This window comes from Aulonocara sp. 'chitande type north' Nkhata Bay, linkage group LG9 (assembly GCF_057382095.1).
Source record: "Aulonocara sp. 'chitande type north' Nkhata Bay isolate Kocher_YH1m ecotype deep benthic linkage group LG9, A_spYH_male_GT1.1, whole genome shotgun sequence".
Classification (NCBI taxonomy): Eukaryota; Metazoa; Chordata; class Actinopteri; order Cichliformes; family Cichlidae; genus Aulonocara; species Aulonocara sp. 'chitande type north' Nkhata Bay.
The window spans coordinates 26,633,180-26,656,277 of record NC_141352.1 but is presented as its reverse complement, the minus strand read 5'-3'; the positions used below and the strand labels follow the sequence as shown (position 1 = coordinate 26,656,277).

At 37.7% G+C, this 23,098-nt stretch overlaps 1 protein-coding gene across 2 annotated transcripts in view; it reads left to right on the top strand.

Moving 5' to 3' along the window:
• LOC147322264 (cadherin-18) overlaps positions 1-23,098 on the top strand; it is a 194,028-nt gene that overhangs the window by 154,359 nt on the left and 16,571 nt on the right. For both annotated transcript variants that reach the window (XM_086306746.1, XM_086306744.1), the window contains exons 5-10: positions 559-726; positions 1,752-1,939; positions 2,576-2,829; positions 14,408-14,544; positions 17,334-17,455; positions 19,927-20,044. In XM_086306746.1, coding sequence (XP_086162872.1) covers positions 559-726; positions 1,752-1,939; positions 2,576-2,829; positions 14,408-14,544; positions 17,334-17,455; positions 19,927-20,044 — 987 coding nt within the window. The remainder of the gene's footprint in view (positions 1-558; positions 727-1,751; positions 1,940-2,575; positions 2,830-14,407; positions 14,545-17,333; positions 17,456-19,926; positions 20,045-23,098) is intronic.

Below are 23,098 nucleotides of genomic sequence, written 5' to 3'. Positions count from 1 at the left end.
CATGAACCTATTACATTCAATAAATCACCTACTAATGGCAACACAGGAAGCTAATACTGCTTCCATCTTTTTAGCTTGTTATTGTGCTGTGATTCACCTGTGTACAGTTTCTAATAGTGGGAAGAGTTCCGGTCATATATCACCGAGTTAGTATTGTGAAAGTTCATGGCAGTGTTTGCTGTGTTATTGTAGTAATAAATGTGACAAATTGGGTCCCCCAGAAAGTTGCATTCTGCCTTAATCCAAGGTTGCATAGTCATTTCTTATAACATAATGAATATTAAGGAAAAGCTAACCTTGACAGTGAGAGATGAGGAAAATCAAAGATAAAGAGGCACGGTATTATAGTGTTAGCCTTTAAGAAGAAGAGTGACACAGCGCTGTGTCAGTGGTACAAGAGGTGTTGGTAAGAAAAAAAATATAGCAATGTAACAGTGAAAAAAGTATATTCTATCTGTCCTCTAGATAAAAACTAATAAATAAAAAACGTGTTAACTGCAAAGTTATTAACCTAGTTTATGTTTTGTGTTTATTTTTTCCCTCTCAAATGTCGCACAGGAATCATCAGGACTGCCTTAGCTAACATGGATCGAGAAGCCAGGGAACATTACACTGTTGTCATCCAAGCCAAAGACATGGCAGGTCAAGTTGGAGGCCTTTCTGGTTCCACCACCATCAACATCACACTGACAGATGTCAATGACAACCCGCCCAAGTTTCCCCAGAGTATGTACAATGCACCTGAAGACGATGTTTGACCTAACAAAGTTTAGTGCTATTTTAAGGGGCATTATAGTAAATTATTATGCTGCAGAACTGACCTCCTCCAATTGCATTTGTGCTGGAATATCGTGCAATTCCATTTGGGAGATTGTATGGCAGCGCATTTTAAACTGGCAAACTAGCCACAAGGTGAATGTACAGTAGTTAAATAACCAGTGCCAATGTTGACATCTTAGTTTGCTTATCTGAATACATTAGCTTCTGCTGCATTGCATGACCATGCAGGCTTGGCCTTGGGCAGAAGACTTACAACACACCTGCCTGAGGCAGTTACATTAAAGATGCATTTATAAGAGGAAGTTTCTACTGTATTTTAAGTGTGTTACGTTAAAGGGAAGGCGTTTCTAAAAGTCCTAATGCGTTTGCACAGGAAACATGGGGCTGTTTTTCTGCAGCATATATTGTCATTTCATACTATAAATTTCACCAACTCAGCAGTCGTCACTGTGATGAATGATACTTGTTTTGTAACTGTGTATCCTCACATTGGAGTCAAATTTTCCATAATTAGCTGTTTAAATTAAATGAGCATTTCATCAAAACCCTGTGTTTTGCAGTCTGAATTTTCTCAATTATAATGATAAATTTAAGTAATGACAAAGTTGTGATTCTTTGTCTTTGGAAGCGCCTCATCAAGTATAATCCCCCTCGGCTCTGAGTTTTTTCCATTTGTGCTGCAATGAAAAAAAAAAAACTATTTCAAGACCATCAACATTTTCTGAATAATCATCTGCCTCTGAGTTTGATGTGCTCCACTGCAGCGCTATCAACCTAAGTTTCTCATTTAATGACAATTGAAACACAGCAAAATATTTTTAATTACATTCCCCGAGGAACAAGTGGTTACACATTAGAATTGCTTAGCTAAGGCTTTTTAGGAGAATACTCAGACAAGTGTATGAGGCAGAGGAGGCAGATTATGTGTTTAAAATTGTTCTGCTGTCTCTAACATCAATGTTCATCCACAGAAAACTACCAGCTCTACGTTCCTGAATCAGCTCAAGTAGGGAAACCTGTAGGAAAGATCAAAGCCAATGATGAGGACCTTGGCGTCAATGCGGACATTCGGTACAGCATCATCAATTCAGAGGGGGCCAACATGTTCTCAATTTCTGCAGACAGAGACACGAGGGAAGGAATCATCAGCCTAAAAAAGGTAAGTGCATTCTCACTTTAGTGCTTGGAACATTTGCTTAAAATGTCGTTGGAACATAGACCATTAGGATAAAATCCTCATATCACAGATCTATCACATGCAGTGTTGTAATAGCATATAGGAGCAATTGATTTATGCACTAATTTCACCACAAAGTACACACAGTTGTGTTTGTGGAGTTGGTCCAGAAAGTGTGTTGTTGTTTGGAATTAATGGGTCAGCTTTAGGATTTTTTAAAGTGGGCTTGTACTATTTACCAGCAGGTAAATGAAGTTGTTATATGAATCTCTTCAAAACCACTAGAAGGTTATTTTACCCAGCAGAAAACAACCAACTGAGGAAGCAATAAACTAGAAACTCCTTTGGTCTGTGAGGTAAAATAATCCCTTCTGCTATAACAGTCTCACTTTCTTGATAGAAATTATGGCAAGATAAAGCCATAATCCTTTACAGTCTCTTTTTATGTTGCTAAAAACTGGGGGCACGCCTACTCCCATACACACTAGGCCCTGACCACAGGTATAAGTTCCTCACTACCCCGCTTTAAAAAACGAAAAGAAATAGTGGGTGCGATTAAATTAGTTGTACTATGAGCATGCTAATCATGTGGCCCCTGTGGGGCTTTTTCCCCAACAGCCTCTGAACTTCGAGAGGAAGAAGACCTACACGCTCAACATCGAGGGGGTGAATACACATGTGGATCCTCGTTTTTCCTATCTTGGCTCTTTCAAAGACACTGCCACCCTTAAAATTACAGTTGGGGATGTGGACGAAGCCCCTGTGTTTTCTATGGATTATTATATCATGGATGTTTATGAAAACTCACCAAGTGGCACGGAGGTGGGGGCTGTAACAGCTCGAGATCCTGACAGCAGGAACAGTCATGTCAGGTGAGATACTCTTATTACATTTACCAACATATACAATCTGCTGTAAGAATTATAGACATTTCAGAAGAAGGGCAGTCCTTAAACACTGGACACTTAAACACTTTTAGACTTTAGTTAGACTTTTTTCAGTTGATAAAACATAAGTTTGCCAAGCAAAATCAGCTGGGAATAAAGCATAACAAGTGATGTAGCCCATGGATAGTATCTTTAAGCAACACGTGTGAAATGTTAAAAACTGTGCATTATTTAGAAGACTTACAGTCCGTAAGTCTCGAGCAACCCCTCATTTAATCATATCTTTTGGGAAAATTGGAAATAAGTGGAGTTATGTATCATAACACATGTAGTGTAAACATCCAAGGTACACAGTACATAAGGCAAAAGCAGAGTTTTTACAATTCTGAGCTTGAAAGTCAATATTTGGTATGACTACCCTTATTCTTCAATAGAGTCTGCTGAACTATTAGCCAGATTTTATTTATTGTATTTAAGTAGTCTTGAGGAATAGTTATCTAACACTGTTAACCCTTTAGAGCCGATCGGAGCGGGAACGCTCTGTTATGCGTAACTATTTTTAAATCCCAGTAGCACTGCAACCACGTAAGCTAACGCAAAAATTTTTTTTGCATATGAAACCGGAGGAGTTGTACTTACATCTTATGCCATCAGCTTGTCCTAGGTCACGGTTTCCTTCCACATAAAGCTTTGCAAAAACTGCATAAAAAGCACTTGCAGGAACAAAAACATAATATTCCAGAAACACGCTTTACCGATCCGATCAGCTGTCCATAACACTTCCTACGTTGGAATAGACGTCAGCGCGAACTTTTGCATTTCCGCCATTACCTGCCCGAAACCGGAAGTGACGTCATTTTCGCGGAAATGTAGTCTTTTTTGCGATCAGGGCCTCAGGGCCTATACTGCTCTTTTTAAAAGTTATCTTTGACTTTATGACTTTCTGTGTCGTTTCTGGGATGCTTAGGACTCGTATTGCACTGCTGGAAATAGTTTATTTTGATGCACATGCTGCTTTTTTGCAAATTTGCACTATAATATTTATTTTCGTTTTTCCTGCAGTGTATAAAAATTGGTGTATTTCAAAAATAAAACTATGAAGACACTCAAAATAAATTTCCTGTGGTGGGAAACTATTTTGTGCAACTTTTTTGTATTTAGTTTTGAGGGATAAGCCTCTTAAATTTCTCTAACTACAAATATATGTTAAAAAAATCAAAAACGATTTTCAATTTTTTTGTAGTTTATTGCACTTTTTTGCAATTTATGTAATTACTATGCACTTAATGAATACATATTATTAAAATCTGGGCTATAATGGTTGTATTGATGTATAGCAACTTGAAATGCTCCCAAAAATGGCTCCACAGCATGTAAAAATATAATATAAGCTCTGGCGGACTTGGTTCTATGGTAGGTCTTAAAGGGTTAAAGGACATTTCAAAGCTTTTCCCTGGAATTTGGTTGCCTTTTGTTCCATTTTATGTTAAGATTTGGGCTCTGGGGAGACTCTGTGTTCTATTGTGTGTTTTTACATCCAGATATGCTTTTACTAGTATTGTGTTTGGGATCATTGTCATGCTAAAAAATGAAACTATTACCATTGTCAGATGCTCTGCAGATGGTATTCCATGGTGGATCCAAATCTGATGATACTTCTGTGTCAAAATTCCATCAATTCACCACTGGTTGAAATGCACCCCAAAATCATGACAGATCCTCCACTATGTTTTACACATGGCCTCAGACACTCACTATTATAGTCTCCTGACTCCCTCTGTATATAATAGTTTGAACCAAAATTTTCAAATTTGCATTCATCACCCCATAAGACCCGTTGGTGGGATTTCTGGTGTAGTTTAGTGTAATCTGGCACACCCCAGCCTTTTCTCCCTGTTTCCCTTTAGTAACAATCAAGACCATATCTGATTTAACCCGATATCATGACAAAGCATGTAATAGATACGCCAGTCCACCGTGTCCATTTCACGCTTTAGCTCTCCAAAACTTGAAGTGTACACGCATGCAGAAGTTGCAGTAACAGCTGAGGGGGATATTTTATTTCAAGCCAGCATGAAAATAATCATGGGGAAAACATTTAAGCAGAAATTATTAACACATTTACATGTCCATACATGTTAGACCCTGGTGTGCATTTAATATTTTTTTTTGCTCACTGCTGACTTCCTGGCTTTGAATATATCATCTCCCCGTGCTTGTAATTTCAGCACGTGTGTCCATTTGACGGTTTGGAGAGGCAAAGCGTCAAATGGACACAGTGGACCAGCTTGTTTATTACACATTTTGCTGTGATACTGAGTCATATGATGAGGTTTCAGTAAACAGTACGTGGATCATCTTCAGGGGCAGATGCGTTTCTCAGGTCCTGTGTAAAAATAAACAAATAAAAGAAAATAAGCAAAGAGTGAAAAAGCTACCAGTGTCCAAAAAAGGCCTTGGAAGACATTTAGAAAGCCTGGAGAACTATCACTCAATGCCACTTTAAAAATGCAAGAATGTCTGTCTCTTTCCAAGAAAATTATCATTCCTCTATGTTCTTTATATTCTCAGTGTCTAAAGGGTTTTTCCATGGTGCTGTACAACATCATGTTTTATAGATGCCCTGCAACATTTCAAATAGACTCTTGTCTTATCCTGATACTAGAATTGTAGATAAACACAAACACAAAAAAACAACTGCAGTGTAGATTGTGAGCCTAGTGAATCTGAATTTTTTGGCATCAGACGGCTGGTTATTTTGTCTCTACGCTTATGAAGTAACCTGAGGCAATGCAACTGCTTAGCACATTTGTATGCACTATAAACACATGGTTTTGCACTGTTGAAAGAAGATTGGTATTAGCCTTAGGCTGTGGACTAATCCTAGGTTGTCTCTCTGAACAGGTATCTCATTTCATGACATTACACTCAAGCAACTGTCCTGCTTGTAATCATTTGAATTCTCTTTATAGCCTTGATGTAAATGGCGGACCAGCTGTAAACATGATACTCCTCTTGAGATGAAGTATTGCTGTTATATCAATAAGAAGCAATCCTATATTGCTGTTAACCTCTTATGCCGTGGACCACAGAGCAATGGGTTTTTTTAAACAGCAGCATGGCACTTTACAGTTTTGGTTGATACTACACGTAGTGGGAATAGTAGGTGAGCAAGAAAATTACATTATTATTCAAAGATTATGAGTTAAAATGGGGGCATGGATGCAGGCAAGGTACGATACGCAAATCCCAGTTCTTAATGACAATTTTATTTAGTTATTAACACTAAAATACTCTAAAAACCACAGAAATTGACTGTAGAAAAGTCTAGAGAGAGTGTAGGACACACATTTTAACAAACTAAAGATCTGAGACTGGTACATGACAAGGCATGCTCCAGAGGTTTGTAAGAGAGTTGCAGTTAAGGATGTATGGGAAAAGCTGTGTCAGCCATTATCAGCATCAGCTGGACTCAAACTGGAACATATTGGCTCATGAAGTGCAAAAGAAAAAAAAATGTGGACTGGCACTGAAGGTTTATTTTCATTAGTACATACCCTAAGGTAATATAAAGGGGTTACATGGGGGGGAATATATATACCCAGAACTCTGAATTGTAATCTCTCCCAGTAATTTGTTTATCCAGGGCATCATGCAGTGCCTAAAGACTCTTCCATTAATGCTGGAGCCTGATGGGAGCTGCAGTGGCGCATGTCATAAGCACAAGATTGTTTGGGTTCTTGATACTGTACTGTTGCAGCAGCAAACAGTTACAGTAAGCCACTGGTTGAAATCATCTCTCTGCTAGTCACCTCCTACACAGCTTAAGCAAACGAAAGTGGTGACCTCAAATGTTGAAGTATGTCACAGCTTTCCCCGAAGCAGAAGCAAATTTTATCAGTCAACATCGATTTGACCTTTCACTTCAACAAATTAAAATACATGTTCCTTTTTGCAGGCATTTTAGGCCCAGTTGGTGTATGATGCTTTCTGAATCTCACAGCAGCAAACATCTCTGTTTAATATTAAGGTCCTTTAACCATGGAGAGCTTTATTTATTTATTTGTTTTCATTTAACATAGCAAGGTTTTTAGGGTGTGTGGATTTTAAAGTTTGACTAATAGATGAGTGGAAACTTGGGCACAAGAAGAGTCTTATTTGCACATTGGTCAGGGTGTCACACTCCAACAGCTACTGAAGGAGCAGTCTAGCAAATAACCAGCAGGAGAATTTCAGTAAATGTACAGCTGCAGGTATGTAGTTGATGTCTATAAGGTGTCCCATGGAAATGGGTGGAGGTGGTGAAGGCCACAGAATTTATTACACACCTTTTTTTCTGCAGGACAGTGACCAATAGCAAGTGTACTTTCCATTTCCATATCCATTGTGGCCGGCTTCAAATGATGCTCAACGCATCAACTTCAAGGACAAAGCTAATGAAAACTTTTACTCATGCTATAACAACTGTAAACATGAGCCAAAGACTTTATTATGTATTTTTATTACCTCACAGGAGCCACATTATGCTTGAGGCTTATTTATATCTACATACATCCTGGGATCTATTTTTCCGTCTAAAATTAATCAAAGGGGCAAAAATGCTTGGAATGAGTCCACTACTGAGCAAAGAAAGCCACGAATTGTTTGTCCATCTCCTTATCTTTACTACTCACTTGCTTGGATGGTAATTTGAAAAGGAATTTATGATGTTTATACACTATCTAAAACAAGCTGTTATTCCAATAAGGACAGTGGCCCTTTAAAAACCTTCTCACTGGCTGGTCCTAGTAAATGAAAGGCTTGAAAAGCAGGTGGCCAAGTTGTGACAATATTAGATATAAATACACACTGACATCATACACCCAAGAGTAGAAAAAACTGTCAGAAGCAAGAAATTACGTGCACTGACTCTAATCACATCAATAACATGACAGAAATACGAATATGAAAGAAAACACTAAAATCACAACAGGTTTACTTCTGACAATTTCATGCATTTTTATTTATTCCTTCTAATTAACTGCAATGAAATGTGCACATACCAGAGCATTTACATACACGTAAATTCAATAAGTTACTGCTCCCTAAAAGGCACTTACAATGTGGAAATGCTTAAACCCCAAGCCCATCAGTCTTCATCCACTTATCCAGTTCAGGGTCATGGTTGGGCTGAAGCTGCTGTAGGGCATGGCACTGGATACACCCTGGACTGGTCACCAATCACTCTCACATTCACAACTATGGCCAGTTTAGAATAATCATTTAACCTAACAGTCATGTCTGTGGGAGAAAGCTGGAGTACCTGGAGAGAATCCACCCAGACACTGGGAGGATGTGCAAATGTCCCTTCTTGCTTTGAGACATAAATCCAAACCACTAGATCACTCTGCTGCCCAAACCTCAAGCCATTATTATTATTATTGTTTTAATCTAACCTTTCTATATTTATATATAGAAAGCATATATTTACTATGTACAGTATTGTTACGCCACATTGTCTGCTCTCTCTAACTCGCACTCACCTTAGTTTTAGGTTGGCATGTCTCTCTTAGTGAGACTTTTGTTATATTACAATCAAAACCTATTGTTGGCAGCTATAACCATTTTTACTAAGTGGACAGTTGGCCCATGGCATTGTATCACGACTGTTTTGTAGTTGCCAATACTGAAAAAATTCTAAATATTTTTGTCGCTTTTAATAATGCAGAAGCCAAAAGTTAAGAAATGGAGGGTGGAGGTTTAAAAATACAGGATTTTTCCTTTCATACTCTGCCTGAATGCTTCCTGTGTTGACTTAGATGGAGCACCAGAGATGTTGCTATAATTGTGAGTGCAAGGTACATGACAGCTGCTGCCCTGCTAATGTGCTGCTCAAGCTACACTGTCTATTTAGGCAGGGTGTGTTCTTCATACCTTTGAAACTTCACTCAGAATTTTAATGCCAGAAAGGATATTTAATTTAGAAACAGTTTGGATTTCTTTCCATTTTATTAAGTCTATGTTGGGATTTTTCTGCTTCTTTTCCAGCAAAGATGAATAACCAGTCAGAAGTTTTTTTTTTGGAATAATATCAAAACCAACTGTATGCAGAGGTTTGTTTGAGGTACCTGGCATTGTATCCGGAGCTCAACATAATATATGAAATATATTATATGATTCAGCTCATTAATCATTATTCTGCCTTATTTTTCACATCTAGACCAAAGCACACAGGTCAAGATTAATCAAACCAAGACTAATTAATCAACTGTTTGGCATTTTTGTTGTCACAGACAAAGTAAAGGTTTCACGAATTTAAAAGTATGCAATCATTAGTCTTTACTTTTCTCCTTGTTAGTTCAGATTTCACAACTCTACATATAAATGATGGTTATATGATCAAGAGGGTCTTAAAAATACCAAAAATAATCAAGTCCAGGTTTGAAGAGTATTTTCAAAGCTGTGAAGCTGGTCTATTGTAGAAAAGAAACTATATATTGTTTTTTAAACTTACATTTTGGAGTTGGTTTCAAACAGCATTATGGTTTTAATTGGGATACTAAATTCCTTTTCACATTGGAGTGGTAAAAAAAAAGATTTCTTTCTGTCCATTATTCTATTCATTTTTCAACGTTTCTTTTGGATAATATTATGACTTGCTGTATTGGTGTCAGTCGCACCACACAGATATGACACCCGTTAACTTACCGTATTTCCCGGACTACAAAGCGCACCTGAATATTAGCCGCACAAGCTAAAATCAGGGGGAAATCCTGTTTTGTACATACATTAGCCGCACCTGACTAAAAGCCGCAGGTGTTTCAATGTTGACTTATCATATGTAAGAGAATATGCACAAAGGGAATTGTCAGGAAAGAGATGGCTGTTTGGAGACACACCCCTTTTATTAATATTTTGAAAAACAAGTTATGGGTACATATTTGCACATGTAGTACATAACAGTAACCTACAGCACACCAGAAAAATAGATTCGGCCTACCTTTTAGGCTCAGGTGCAGCGACACGGCTTTAACAAGAAGAAAAGTCAGTCATTCACCATCTTTCTCTTCTTCCTGCGCTCTAAAACCACCAAAGTCCTCTTCTCCAGTGTCGGAAACGAACAGGCTCAGGATGGCTTCGTCATCCACTCTCCGCTTCTCTCCTTCGTTGTCACTTTCAAAACCAAAGAAATCCTCGTTGTCAGTGTCAGAGTCGAACACCCTCAGAAGGGCCGTGGCGGTGTCCTCCTCTCCATCATGCAGCAGTCCAGCCCTTCAAAATCCGTTGGTGATCGTGGATGTTTTCACACTTTTCCACGCTGTCAGAATCCACCGGTGGAGTTGGGCATAACTTGCTTTTCGCAAGTTTATCGCCGCTCGTCATCCACGCCTCCTGCTGAATGCGTAGCGCTACTTTGAAGTTTGTTTTTCGCGCTACTTCGTACGGCACTACGTTGCCTGGCGGACGGACATGTGACTAACATACCACTCTTGAACCCCGATCCTTCCGCCAGGCAACGTAGTGCCGTACAACAGCGGAACAAACAAAACAAATCGTCTTACGATATCACAAAAATCATGGACAATCCATAGAAAAGCCGCACCTGACTAAAAGCCGCAGGGTTCAAAGCTTGTGCAAAAAGTAGCGGCTTATAGCCCGACAATTACGGTAATCAGCCATAAAACCCCCTATCACAGCATCTCTAATTAAGTCTGTTTTGCATGAGGTGAGCTTCGTCGTCCTTGATGAATGTTGTACAGTTTGAAATGTCTGGAAAACATAGGGTGAAGATTTGTTTTTCTGATTCATGTATTAATCTTGACAAGCTGTGAAAGATGTGTAGTAAACAAAAAGGTAATCTACATATGAAAGACTTTTCCTTGCGTTCCTAGAGGAATACCTGGTCCATTCCCGCAGTACATTACTTGCGCTGTTCATCACGTAAAGAAGAAGGCAGCAGGAAGTATTTTGATAACATCCACTTGAACACTGAAAGCTAAACAAGTGTGCCTCTGCTTCTTGTGTCTGCATCAGAATGTAAAATTCAGCAGTGTTTGCCTCTCTTTGATCATCAGAAGTCTGCCCATGCATGCAATGAAATAAATATGTGATTGAAGTGACATTTGAAATGTTGGGAAATGGTTTGAAATTGACATCTGAATAATCAAATGAGTTTTCCAGAGGTCTTTACCTCTGATTGCTCTTATACATTATCATATTTATTAGGAATAGTTTTGAAAAGTTTTTTGGCCTAGTTACCATTACTCACAGCACAGACTCCCATCTTCAGCCAGTATTAACTGACTGCATCAATTGTAGTATCAAACAGACTCATTAAAGTAAGACGGGAAACAGTGAAATACCACTAAAGTCTACCATTATAATTATTATAGTGTTTTACCATTTTAAACACTGTGTATAAATTAAAATCTTAGGTTAAATGCTTAGTTAAACAATTGGCAGTTTATAATAAAAAAAAGTAGAACAAAACATATTTTTAGTGTTGTGCATTGTGTACGTTTCACTGTGGTTATCTGACATGCCATCAAACTATAGGTTTTTCTTCTGAAGACCTTTACTTTTACAGCTGAAAGGATGTCATGCTCTTATGAGCCTGAAAATATTAAATAAATCATGACAACATGCAGGTTCCAGGAACACTGGCAATCTGAGCTCAAATATTCAATAAATGCAATCCTGGCATCAGTAAACCCACTGCATTTCTACCTCTCATGTCGATTGAAAATTGTCGACTTAAGGGTATATTGCACAGGAGAATGAATGCTGGATTAAAGGTATAAATAGGTCATTAAGAGATAAATTAGGGAATACGTAGTCAATGCTCACTTTGTGCTTGAACTCTTGAGAAGCACTGGAGCTCATTTCTGCTTTGTATTCCACAGACTCCTTTGCATTCAGTTTGATAACACTGTCGCTAGAAAGCCATTACAAGAGTGTAAACATTGCCAGGAGAACACTGCCTTTTGTTATTATTAAATATTGAAGATAATTGCTCTTGACTTAGAAATGTGTATTTTCAGAACATTCTGTCAAGACCTAAAGTCCATTTAAAAGCTGTAGGGATTATTCTATTCATGTGCTTTAGTGGAGGTACCAGGCTTTGAAAATCACAGGAGCATAAATATGTCTCCTTTGGCTCACGCTGCCTCTCCACTTCAGTCACGTCAGTGTGTCAGTTTGTTCTTGTTGTGCTTTACTAAATCTTATTAATTCGGGGTTTTGTTTTACTTCTTTTTTTTTTTTTGGTTTTTTTGTCCATAAAATGGACATAAACAAAAACAAATAGATATTTATTGCATAGTGTTTTGACTCTGGCTTGGTAAACTTTAAGCCAGGGTCAAAACACAATGCCCTTGCATAATATCCTGAGGCTTCTATAACTTGGTACTGAAAAGGATACTAAAAGAATTACATACAAAGATGCAGCAGGGATAGACTCCACGCCCTGGTGATTTTGAATTGGATAACCAGAAAATAGATGGATGGATTGGTGTACGCTTGACCAGTATCGCTCAGTGATGGTGGTTGTGTATTGTCATCTGTGGGTCTAAAGGAGCTTCCAAGAGTTTTGTTTTGTTTTTTTAATCTCCTAATCACATTATCAAGATTGTGTTGGAAAAATGATGCAAACTTGAGGAACCAACTTTAAAAGAGTTTATTTATGTCGTCTTATTTTAGTTATTTTTTGTATGACCGGAGGAATTCCATCAGGTTTGGTATCAATTAATTAAAATTTTGCTGATCTCCTCTTTATGAAATGTCTGTTCCTTGTGCAACTCTGGACCGCTTCACATGTTCCTGCAGATTTTAGATTTTTCTAGCCACTTACCCTTGTGCATTTGCAATTTCACCTCAATGAACATCTAGAGCAAACAGTGTGTGAGACTAACCCCTTAATGTCACGATTCTAGAATAATCACTGGTAATAAAAGCTCCAGGACTCTGACACCAGACTTGTTTCTTTTCTTGTTTTTCTTTTTTATTTGTTTTCCATGAATGAATGTGGAGGCTAAGCCTAAAGGTGGCACACAAGGTCAGGAACTGACCATGAGCATCATTATTTCTTCCAAATACAGAGTTGTGCACAGGGAATTCATCCCCTGAGGTCAGATTGTTAAAACAGGGTACAGCTGTAATGTCCTAAGGCATCTGGGAAGAGCACAACATGCGGTGTGGGCCATTGTTTACCATAGCAGAAGGCAATGAAAATACAAGAGCTTTTCGGCCTTGCCGAAACAATCTTTCCATGCCACCTGCTGTACTCACCAGATTAGGCTCCCTGCAAGTTTGTCCTCTTCCTCAATGTGGCATTAAAGTTGAAGAATTGCTGTCTTGTCACATTGGGTGAGATCCAGCAAGCTTCTCAAATGTGCAAGTGGTCAGGACAGGACTAAATAAGAATTATCCAAAAGTAGCAGCAGCACAGAGAATGGTAAAGGGATGGAAAACAAGACTACCTATTAAAAACAGATGCAGTTTTGATTTTTGTGATTTGACCTCATATATTTTTGTTTTGTTTTAATGTGTCTTACGAGCCATTTAAATTTATGCAATTTAGGTAAGTTAAGTAAATACTTAAAGTTTTATAATTCTTTATTATACATTAAAAGTATTCTACACACAAAATAGGAAACGAAGAACAAAATTAGTACAGAATGGCACTTTTAGAGATTTTAGGTTGTTGATAAACACGTTGCTGTGGCGTAGTGTTAATGAAATACTGAAATGTTAGATTAGTGTTTAACAAATTAGTGTTTATTTCTTTATGCTTTGTTTCCAAGACTTTCTTGTAATGTTTATAATTTTTTAAAGTGATCTTGACCAATAGTTCTCTAGGCTCAAGAAATAGGAAAAGGCTTTCCAAAGAGACAAGGGAAACAGGAAGAATAGACTGAGGTAAGGACAGAGGCTCAACGGTGACCTCCTTTTACACGGGAGAGGTTCTGTCATGGTTTGGGCCTGTCTTTCAGCCTGTGATGTTGGGGGTCTTGTCAGAATTGATGGAATCAATGAAAACATATACTTTCAGATTTTGATCTTCCATGCAGAAGATTTGACTGGCAATGGTGTCATTTCTCAACACAACAATGGTTCTAAACAAACATACCTGGATAGAAAAAAACGAACAAACATGAAATATAAAGGTGGTCGTACCAAATATTTACTTCAAGCTTGGTAGAACTGGGAGACTTGTAGAATTGGACAAACTCTGGGTTTTGCCTTATTCAATGTATTTCTATGTATGAATGCACAATAAATAAATTGCTGTTCTTATTCACCTTTTTACTGGCAAAATAAAAGTGAGGGGTGCGTTCAGACTTTTGGCCATGTGAAGAGTGATTGTCATTTATGCTCAAGTCTGTTTAGCATTTTGAATTTCCTAGAATACAATAAGATATTAGCATTTCAAAAACTTTCTGACATCTCAATGTAAAGAACAGTGTGTAGATATCCTTATCCTGACAACACTGACATCTCTAACAGAGGGTTTCGCTGTGGGTTTGTACTGCACATTCCAAATGTATACATAACATCAAATGCAATCTTGTTTTTCTTTCAATAGATACTTCTTGGACAGAAAAGAGGAAGGTATAAATTATTTCAGAGTCGACGAATACAGTGGAGTTATATATACAACACTGCCCCTGGACAGGGAAGATATGCCTTGGCACAACATCACTGTTATGGCCTCGGAGGTTGGTAGGTATCCAGGTTGCTTTCCGTATACAAAATGTTTACAAGAGTAAGTAAATGTAATGCCACTGGTACATCTGTTTACTCTTATGTGAATGTTCATGAGTGGGTAGTGGTGATACCAGCTGTGCTTCATCTTAACAAAGCTTATATGAAGTAACAACTTGCCTTTTCTTGTAGCCCTACAATTTCAGGTAGTTAATTAAACTTTAATTTTACAGTTATAGTATTTAACAAAGTGGATTTTTTTTGTTTTATAAATCCATAAAAATTAAATGTACTGTTTGTTAAATGTAAATAAGCAAATTGGGAGATGCACTGCACATAATGAACTGAACAGTCATAAACACTTGAAAATGCTGTAATGCATTCGGTTGAAAGAGGCACTCAAGAGATTGATCAATCTTTCCACTCTTGTTTTGTTTTGCCTCAAGCTAATAAGAGACATTATAAATCAGAATCACATTCAAACTATGGTTGAGTTCTGTGTCATGACAGCAAGATGATTCAAAAAGCAGAATTACAAAATAGGTGTGTGCTGTAGTTCTACCCCGAGTTTGTTTTTTTCTTAAATGCTCTCCCACCAGATAACAAGACACCCTGCGGGGATCATATACTCAGACAGAGGGTAAAATTGGAGTCCAAATCAATATCACCAAAATAAAAGGTTCCAAAAGGAATGAGCACATGAATCTGCACTGAACAGTTTCCATTTATCTACTGAGCAAAAAATGCATGTAGATAATCATATTTGAAGGTGCATCAGTACAGTGTATGTTAATGGACACTTTCATTGCTGCAGATTTGTAGCAGTTATTTAATTTTCTATATTAAATGTTTGGAATACAAACAAATATACTTGTTCTACCCAGGTCTACCCAGGTCTTCGATTGAAAACTAGTTAATAAAATCATATTATGGCTCACAGGTGTACCAACTTCTAAATATATAAAATCTTATATTCCTCTTATTTTGAAATACAGACCATAAATGTGTGTTATTTGAGCTATGCTGCAAAAATCTAATGTAATTTGAATGGTAAATAAAAAGGGAAAATATTTTTCTAATCATTATTAAGAAAACTGCTTAAAGTCAAGTAATTAAAGTTTTGTAGTTAACCAAAAAAGGTGTGCAGTCTGTGGACTGTTTATATTTTATCCACGTTTAACTCAGTGCACCAAGATGCCTAAATGGGATTATTAACAGCAATACAAAAATAATCAACAGATTTAAACAGTCCAGTGTAAGTAATGGAATTAACAGTCTGAAGACTTGAGAAAACAACAGTGAAGGATAATATTTGCATATTGATTAGAATGTGCAGTATAATTTTTTCTTATAATTAACTAAAAAAATCAAATTAGTCTCAATTGTTTCAGTGTCCTTTCCTGCAGTGAAAATTAATTAAATCAATACATGCCCCTCTAACTCCAATTGCTATCAGGTAACTTGGATAATTTGTAATCACAATTAGGCAAATCTCTTGCCAGGCGAGTGGGATTCTGAATGCTAATGTTTCTTTTAACTTCTCTTTAGTATTCAAGGATACAGTTACATGCCAAGACACTGTCAAAAGGCAGAATGATAAATTTTTACCTCTTTGAATGAGCAAGGACAGTGTCATCGAGACAAAGCACCAAACAGTTCACTGCGAACCATCCTGTAGAGATTTTATCCTGAAAAGGCGTGGGAATAGATGGACTGTCCAAACTGAGAAAGTGAATTAGAGGATGAACGTATGATAAAATAACATTTTAGTGTTTGGGGGTTTAAATTGGTAGTTTATGGTGGACATATTGTCTTGGAATACCATTGGTGCAAAGTCAAATCTTCAATTAGTGGTGAAAAAAATGCTGCACAAGATAAAGTAAGTAAAGATGCAGGAGCATTCATTTAAATCAAAGACATGAACACCTGCGTTAACTTTGTGTGTGTGTGTGTATATATATATATATATATATATATATATATATATATATATATATATATATATATATATATATATATATATATATATATCTTTTTCTTTCACTGAAGGTTCTGCTGAGGAAGCATGCTATTTTTCAGCACTGTTCTGGTACACTCATAATGTAAAACATACTCGCACCTGGAAGCTACAAAACAACTCTTCTGTCAGTGACAGAGGGGCTGCAGGCTGCTGAGGTTAACTAGATTGCTCAAGGGCCCTTGCTGTGGGGCCAGAGAAAAATTACATGTGACCTGTATACTCCCAGTCATAAGAGTAGCTCAATCTGCCATTTTCAGACACTTGCATTATAACAGTACATTTAGCCCTGTTTTTTTTTTTTTTTTTTTTTTTTGCTTAGTACTGATGCTGTTTCAGGTGGTCTTCGTAGGTCATAAAAGCCTTTTTCTTAGACAATGTTGCAGTCTTGGACCTGTAACATCCTGTAAATACTAATTTTCTTCACATTACACAGATAGTAAAAAAATGTTTCACTAAATTGACTTTAAAAATTAACCATTGAGTATATTTTTTTTAATCTTTCAAAGTGAATATTTTGCATGTAAGATGGGTTATGTATTATAACCAAGAACTACAACTGAAAAAAATGCCATGATTATATCAATTTTAATAAACAAAGTTGATTTGTGCAGCATTGCACCCCTCAGTGCTTTTATAAGGACAAACCGACAGACAAAACCCATAAACAATCTAACAGGAAGAGCACACCATGCCCTAGTTTGAAATGTTGAATGTTTCACTTTGCTATTAAGGTTCACGCTTGGCTTTTATCTTTTTTGTCTCTTTTTCTTTTCTTTCTCTGCTTCAGACAATCCCAGCCTTCTCAGTCACGTTCCTGTAACTGTTCAGGTCCTCGATGTGAATGACAATCCACCAGAAATAGCAACAGATGAGGAAGTTATTGTCTGTGAGAGCTCAAGACCGGGACAGGTAAGTGTCAGGGACTCGCCTAGAAAAACACAAAAACACCTATTTCCGTTTTTTGGTTTTTTTCCCTCTACATCTCTGACTTCAAACATTAAAACATTCCTTCAAGTCAAAAACACCTCAGAAGTAAAGTGTTGAGCGCTGTCCATTAAGCACAGTCATTTCCCTGGCTACATGAATTCTGCACCGAACTGTTGTTTCCCTCAGCAGTTCGGGTTGCTCACCGAGAGCTGAGCAATAAGAGACTGCGAAGGCACTGGAGAGAGCTGCTTAATCATCCCTCATTCAAAATGAGTATCTCAGCAGCAAACCATGACAGCTCTAAATCGAAGCTCATTCCAATTTGCGCTCAGTAGTCTTTGATTCATTCAAATTAAGAAGGTTTTTGAGATACAGCGCGATCAGCAGCATGGAAAATGGCTGAAAGGCTGGTTCGGCAAAGGATGATGAAGTAAAGACTAGGAAGACACAACTAAATACATTTTTAATAGTTTTGAGCTGTTGGAAGAAAAGTTTGAAGAAAAGTTCGAATGAAAGTTTGTATTAAATTTGTATTAAGGTTACATTGTTGCCTGAGGGTTCTTGGCTCACGGGATTAACTGGTAAGTATTATAATGCACCGAATGAGACAGCAGGATACCACTATTCAGAAGACAATGCATTTAAAAACTGAGCTTCTCATTAATGTTTTAGAATATGTTTGTATTTCTTTTTAATACCACAGCAATTCGATTTTTTTCTTTTTAATTTGTTGGAAGATGACAATCAAAATTTTGACACAATACCTCTTGCCAATAAAGAAGTAACATTTTATCACACCTATATTTAGTTATATATATACGTTATATTTAGTGGTACACACTAAATGGTTGGGAACTGGTTCTTATATAGTTCTTTTTTACTAACTGAGCACGTTTTTGCCTTTTACGGTACATTTAAGTTTAAGCTGATTTTTTTTAAAGCTTGAGGTGTCCCATGGTTAGAATAAAAAAATGAGTTACTGTTACAGCAATACTGGCCAATTGCTAAAGGAGTAAAAATGCTTGACTTTTGTATAAGTGACCTCGTGTGTTTAACACATTTATTAGACCAATAACAAAACACAAATATTTTAGAAACATGTTGAAAATTAAAAATTACATTCAGCTATTAAGACACTTGTTTTCTGTTTAGGGATTATAGCAATAATAATTGAAAATGTAATAATGTTCTTTACTATTTTTTGGCTTTTTTTGTAAAACTGTATATTTGAAAATCCATGAATGGCAACAATAATTACATCTTAGCATTAGAAATGTAATTTAAATTAAAGAGCTTGCACATACTGGTGGATTAATCATTACATAAACATGAAGCACGAGTTTAGTAATTAGAAGTACTTTTAATTTAGTGCAGCTGTGGCATAAACCTTACATTAGGTGGTGGTCAAGCAGTGTACATGTACAACTTTTAAAAGTAGGGATGATAACACTTTTCAAGATGGGCTGTTTAGTTTTATAGGTGACTCTTTCAATGCAACAAATTCAGTGTGAATTCTCACTTCAGCAGTCACTGGGCTGTTCTGGTGTATAATTTGACATTGTGACATGTAGGATTTATTTATTTATTTACACTAAACTAATTTACTAATTAGATCAAAGATCACTGGGCATGTTCAGCCCAAAAGATGCCTACAATAAGAGCTGATTGTCACTATCTGCCAAACAATGGATTAATGGAAGACAAATTTGCACCCGCTATCAAACCATGCAGACATTTTCATGCTGACAGCAAATTGTATAGCTCCATCTTGTTTGCAAACATCCCACTGAGTTTTAAGAATGATCTTTTTAGCATGTGTCTGTTTTTTCTCACACTGATTAAAACGACAACAATTAGAACTTAGCTTTTGAGCCCTTAGAAGAAAGAGAGCTCTGCTCCACTCAGCCACTCTGTCAAGCATGACATCCACATAAGTACAAATAGACACAAAGGACAGAGGCTTGAGCAAGTGCACCAGGAGAAGAAGAAAAAAAATGCCCCTAATCTCACATTTAAACTTTTTCTCGGTGACAGAGGGTATCAGGTCATTGTTTTCTCTCCTCACAATCTCTCCTCGCTCTCACTATGTCTTTTACCAATTAAGCGTAGTAATCTGACAGAAGTGGCAGTAAGGTTGCCCCGAGAGCACGTCTTTCATTGTTAGATTCCAGCTCCCCCTTGCACAAGCCAAAAGCTCTCAGATGCAAGTGTCACAACTAGATAGTCTCCTTCGAGCACCGCACACAAGTAAAGAAAAAATAGTTACATGAGCATTTGGCTGGAGGTCAGAGGCACTCTTGACTGTGACTAATTATGATCAACAAATCACAAGACATGCTAGAGAAACTAAATCAGCTCCTTGTCCTCTGTGCAGAGTTAGTGTGTGGCAGATAATTAAATGTTGCAGGTGTCGTCGCTGGAACGTGATTTATCCTTTGTCTTGTGAACAACAGGTGATCCAGACTGTCACAGCAGTGGATAAGGATGACTTTGCCAACGGACAGCGGTTTTCCTTTGCTTCACCAAGCCAGCTACCAGTTAATCCCAACTTTACCCTTAAGGACAATGAAGGTAATCAAAGTGATCAATATGTTTGTTTGCATTCCTTATGAGTTTTGCACTCTGCCTACAGAGATATCCTCGTTGCTCACGCTTTGAGATCCAATAAGCTGCACTGATATTCCAGCACCTTGGAGGTGCAATAAAAATATTCTCTCTGTCAGCTGGGTATGGTAAGCATCTGAAGACTCAAATGCTGCCAGTAGTACCTACTGCGAGTCAGGTTTGCATGAAACATAAGCATCATAGAGGGTTGGCATGTTTGAGCATTGTGTTGTCAAATGGATTACCTGCTCAGGCACTCTCTTTCCACCTCATGTGTGCATTATTTTGTTCCAGCCCAGGGCCAACAGTGGGTGTTTCCATGGCAACAATTTCAGTCTTAGGGGAATACCTAGCCCTGGGTTGGTCTGCAATCACAGGGCTTTTAAAAGCTCTCAGCCTGAAGATCTCACAGTTTCCCACTGAGAAGAGGAGTTCACAGCACTCCAGAAGAATCTCTGAGCCAGAGAGGGGCATAAAAACAGAGAGGAAGGTAGTATGAGAGAGATCAAAAAAATCAATGTGATAACCAGAGATGAGTCTGTTTAGCCCTTGGTCCAGTTACTTCCCACCACAAGAATTCCCTTGCCTACTTCAACTACATTAAAGTGCAGAGGGAAGTTTTGCTGCATTCATGTAAGTGGCACTCAAAGACATCCCTCACTCCCTGCCCACCTCCACACCTAAGGGGTACATAAATCAAACAGGGCAAAGATCGACTTTAGCACTGCTCCAAAAAACATTTCAGTGGATACACAGTATAAGTAGTTAATTTGGCTCCTGTTTTTTTTAGCAGTTTTACACATGACATGCATACAGAGCAGCTCTGCAGTCAGCTATTGAACCTCCAGATAGTGGTGTGGTGCAAGAGTTTTTCAGAGGAAGCCAGAAAGTTTGAGTTTGCTATAAATCCTACAACTGTTTTAGATATGTCGGTGTGTGTGTGCGTGCGTGCGTGCGTGCGTGCGTGTGTGTGTGTGTGTGTGTGTGTGTGTGTGTGTGTGTGTGTAACTGTCCTGGAAAAACACTTGTTAAATATAGTTCTTATTTTTGTCACTTTAAAGGGTATGAAGACATACACCTCCACTGTCACAAAAACATCTCTTGCTGATTTGCCATATGCTGTGTTGAAGTGACCATATTTAGCGTTTTTGGGTTTTACCTTAGGGTGTTACATTCCTTTTTTGTGCACATTAAAAGCCTGCCAGGTAATAAAGCCCAACGTTTTCGGCAAAGGGAGAAAGCAGTGCAGACAAACTGCCTGCAGGGCTTCATTAGGAGTATATAATTTTCTTCTTCCAAATGTTGTGAGCAAACAAGTTTTCCTGGCTTCACTCTTGGCATCTGAGTTACTGAAATGCGCAGTGGATTAATTTTATTTTTGATGGCACTCTTCAGTGTTGGCACCTTGTGCGGTTAATGTGGTTAAAGTATAAGCTGAAATTTTATGCCCATACCTAAACAAAATTCAAAGAAAGTGATCTAGAACTACAACAGAACTATATAGGTTCTGCTTTGGGCCATGTTGCTTCTCTCTACAGAGTTTTATGACATGTGGCTTGGTTGTTTAGTAGTCTTGTGTTTGGGCCAGTTCCTGTTTGGAACAAAGGATTAAACTTAGCTCTTGGAGTTGTACTAAACATGCACTGATTACAAAATGTTCTTGGCTGATTTCAAATATACTCTTAGTGTGACTTGCCTATACCAATTTCGCTGATTTCAGTTTTATTTCTAAGAAACAGTAACTGACAGCATATATGAACAAAACTCAACTTTTTCTCTGTGGAAACTTTTTCATAACAAAGACATTATTAAAATTAACAATTTCCCCCAAATAACTTACAGGATCCTCTCTCACTCTCACAACTGACAATATATTGTTATCCTACTGAAAAGCAACATAAATAAGGATCTGAAAATGAATTGCTGTACACCTGCCTTTACCTGACATATTTTACCTTACCGATCAAAAGCAGGTGCATCAGATTTATACAACAAAAACCAGATTCTGTCACACATCATTTTCCAATATGTTTATAACTTCACCAGGTAACAGGACATTGACCCTTTCTCTTCACTTTTTATTCTAAATGCTTCAAAGCTAAGTTCTTCTCTTGACTCTAGAATTTTTATTCGTGGCAGCTTTCATCTTTTACTGTTCGCTGCTGGCTTGTGGCTGATTCTGAGCTCTCGATAGCTTTAGTGTTAGCCACTTTTCCTTTGTTAGCTTGATTAAACTGTCCATGTGCATTTGCAAACTTTGTTTCTTCGTTCACTTTCGTGCTAACAGCGTAGCATGGAGCTGTGAGGGTTTGTGCGACTGTTTACCTCTGTCACAGTGCACATTTTCCATGTATTGGGTCGCTTGTATGAAAGGATGACCAGCCAGTCACTAATCCGAGCTTTAAACACTGGAAATCAGTTGAGTCTGGTCAATTGATGTTCCTGAGATGCACCTGGGAGACAGAGGAGAAAGGACACTTGCCAAAGGAGCTATTATTAAATTTCTTTGTGGAAGTGTTTTTGTCTTGAGTGTATTACCTGGAATATGCCAAACACAGTGGGAGGGTGTCTCTTTAAACAACTCATTATTATTAATATTGTTATTGTTAACATTATTTATTAATGCAAAGCTAAGAAAAGGGACAACATCAAGCTGTCACAGTGAGACAGTAATTCTTTGCTTTGCTCTTTGCTTTTCTTTGTTTTTTTTTATTGTGACAGGGGTATTTTATGGTTTTGAACTTTAGAAATAAAATGATGCTCTTCACAGCAGACAGTATCAAAGTGTAAATGCATAGTGAGGTGAAAGGGGCAGTCAACATTTTCTTTGGTGCCTGCTTCACTGTAAAAGTTTAATCCAGTGATTTACAGACCTTTGGTCCTGGCAGCTTTTCTGTGTAGGGATAAAAGCTCCTTATAGGGTATAACAGGGTAAATTGGTTTCACGTTACAGATAAGAGTGATTCACAGCCCTTCTTGGATCTGAGTCTTTTGAAAGATCTGCTTGTATTAGGGAAACCA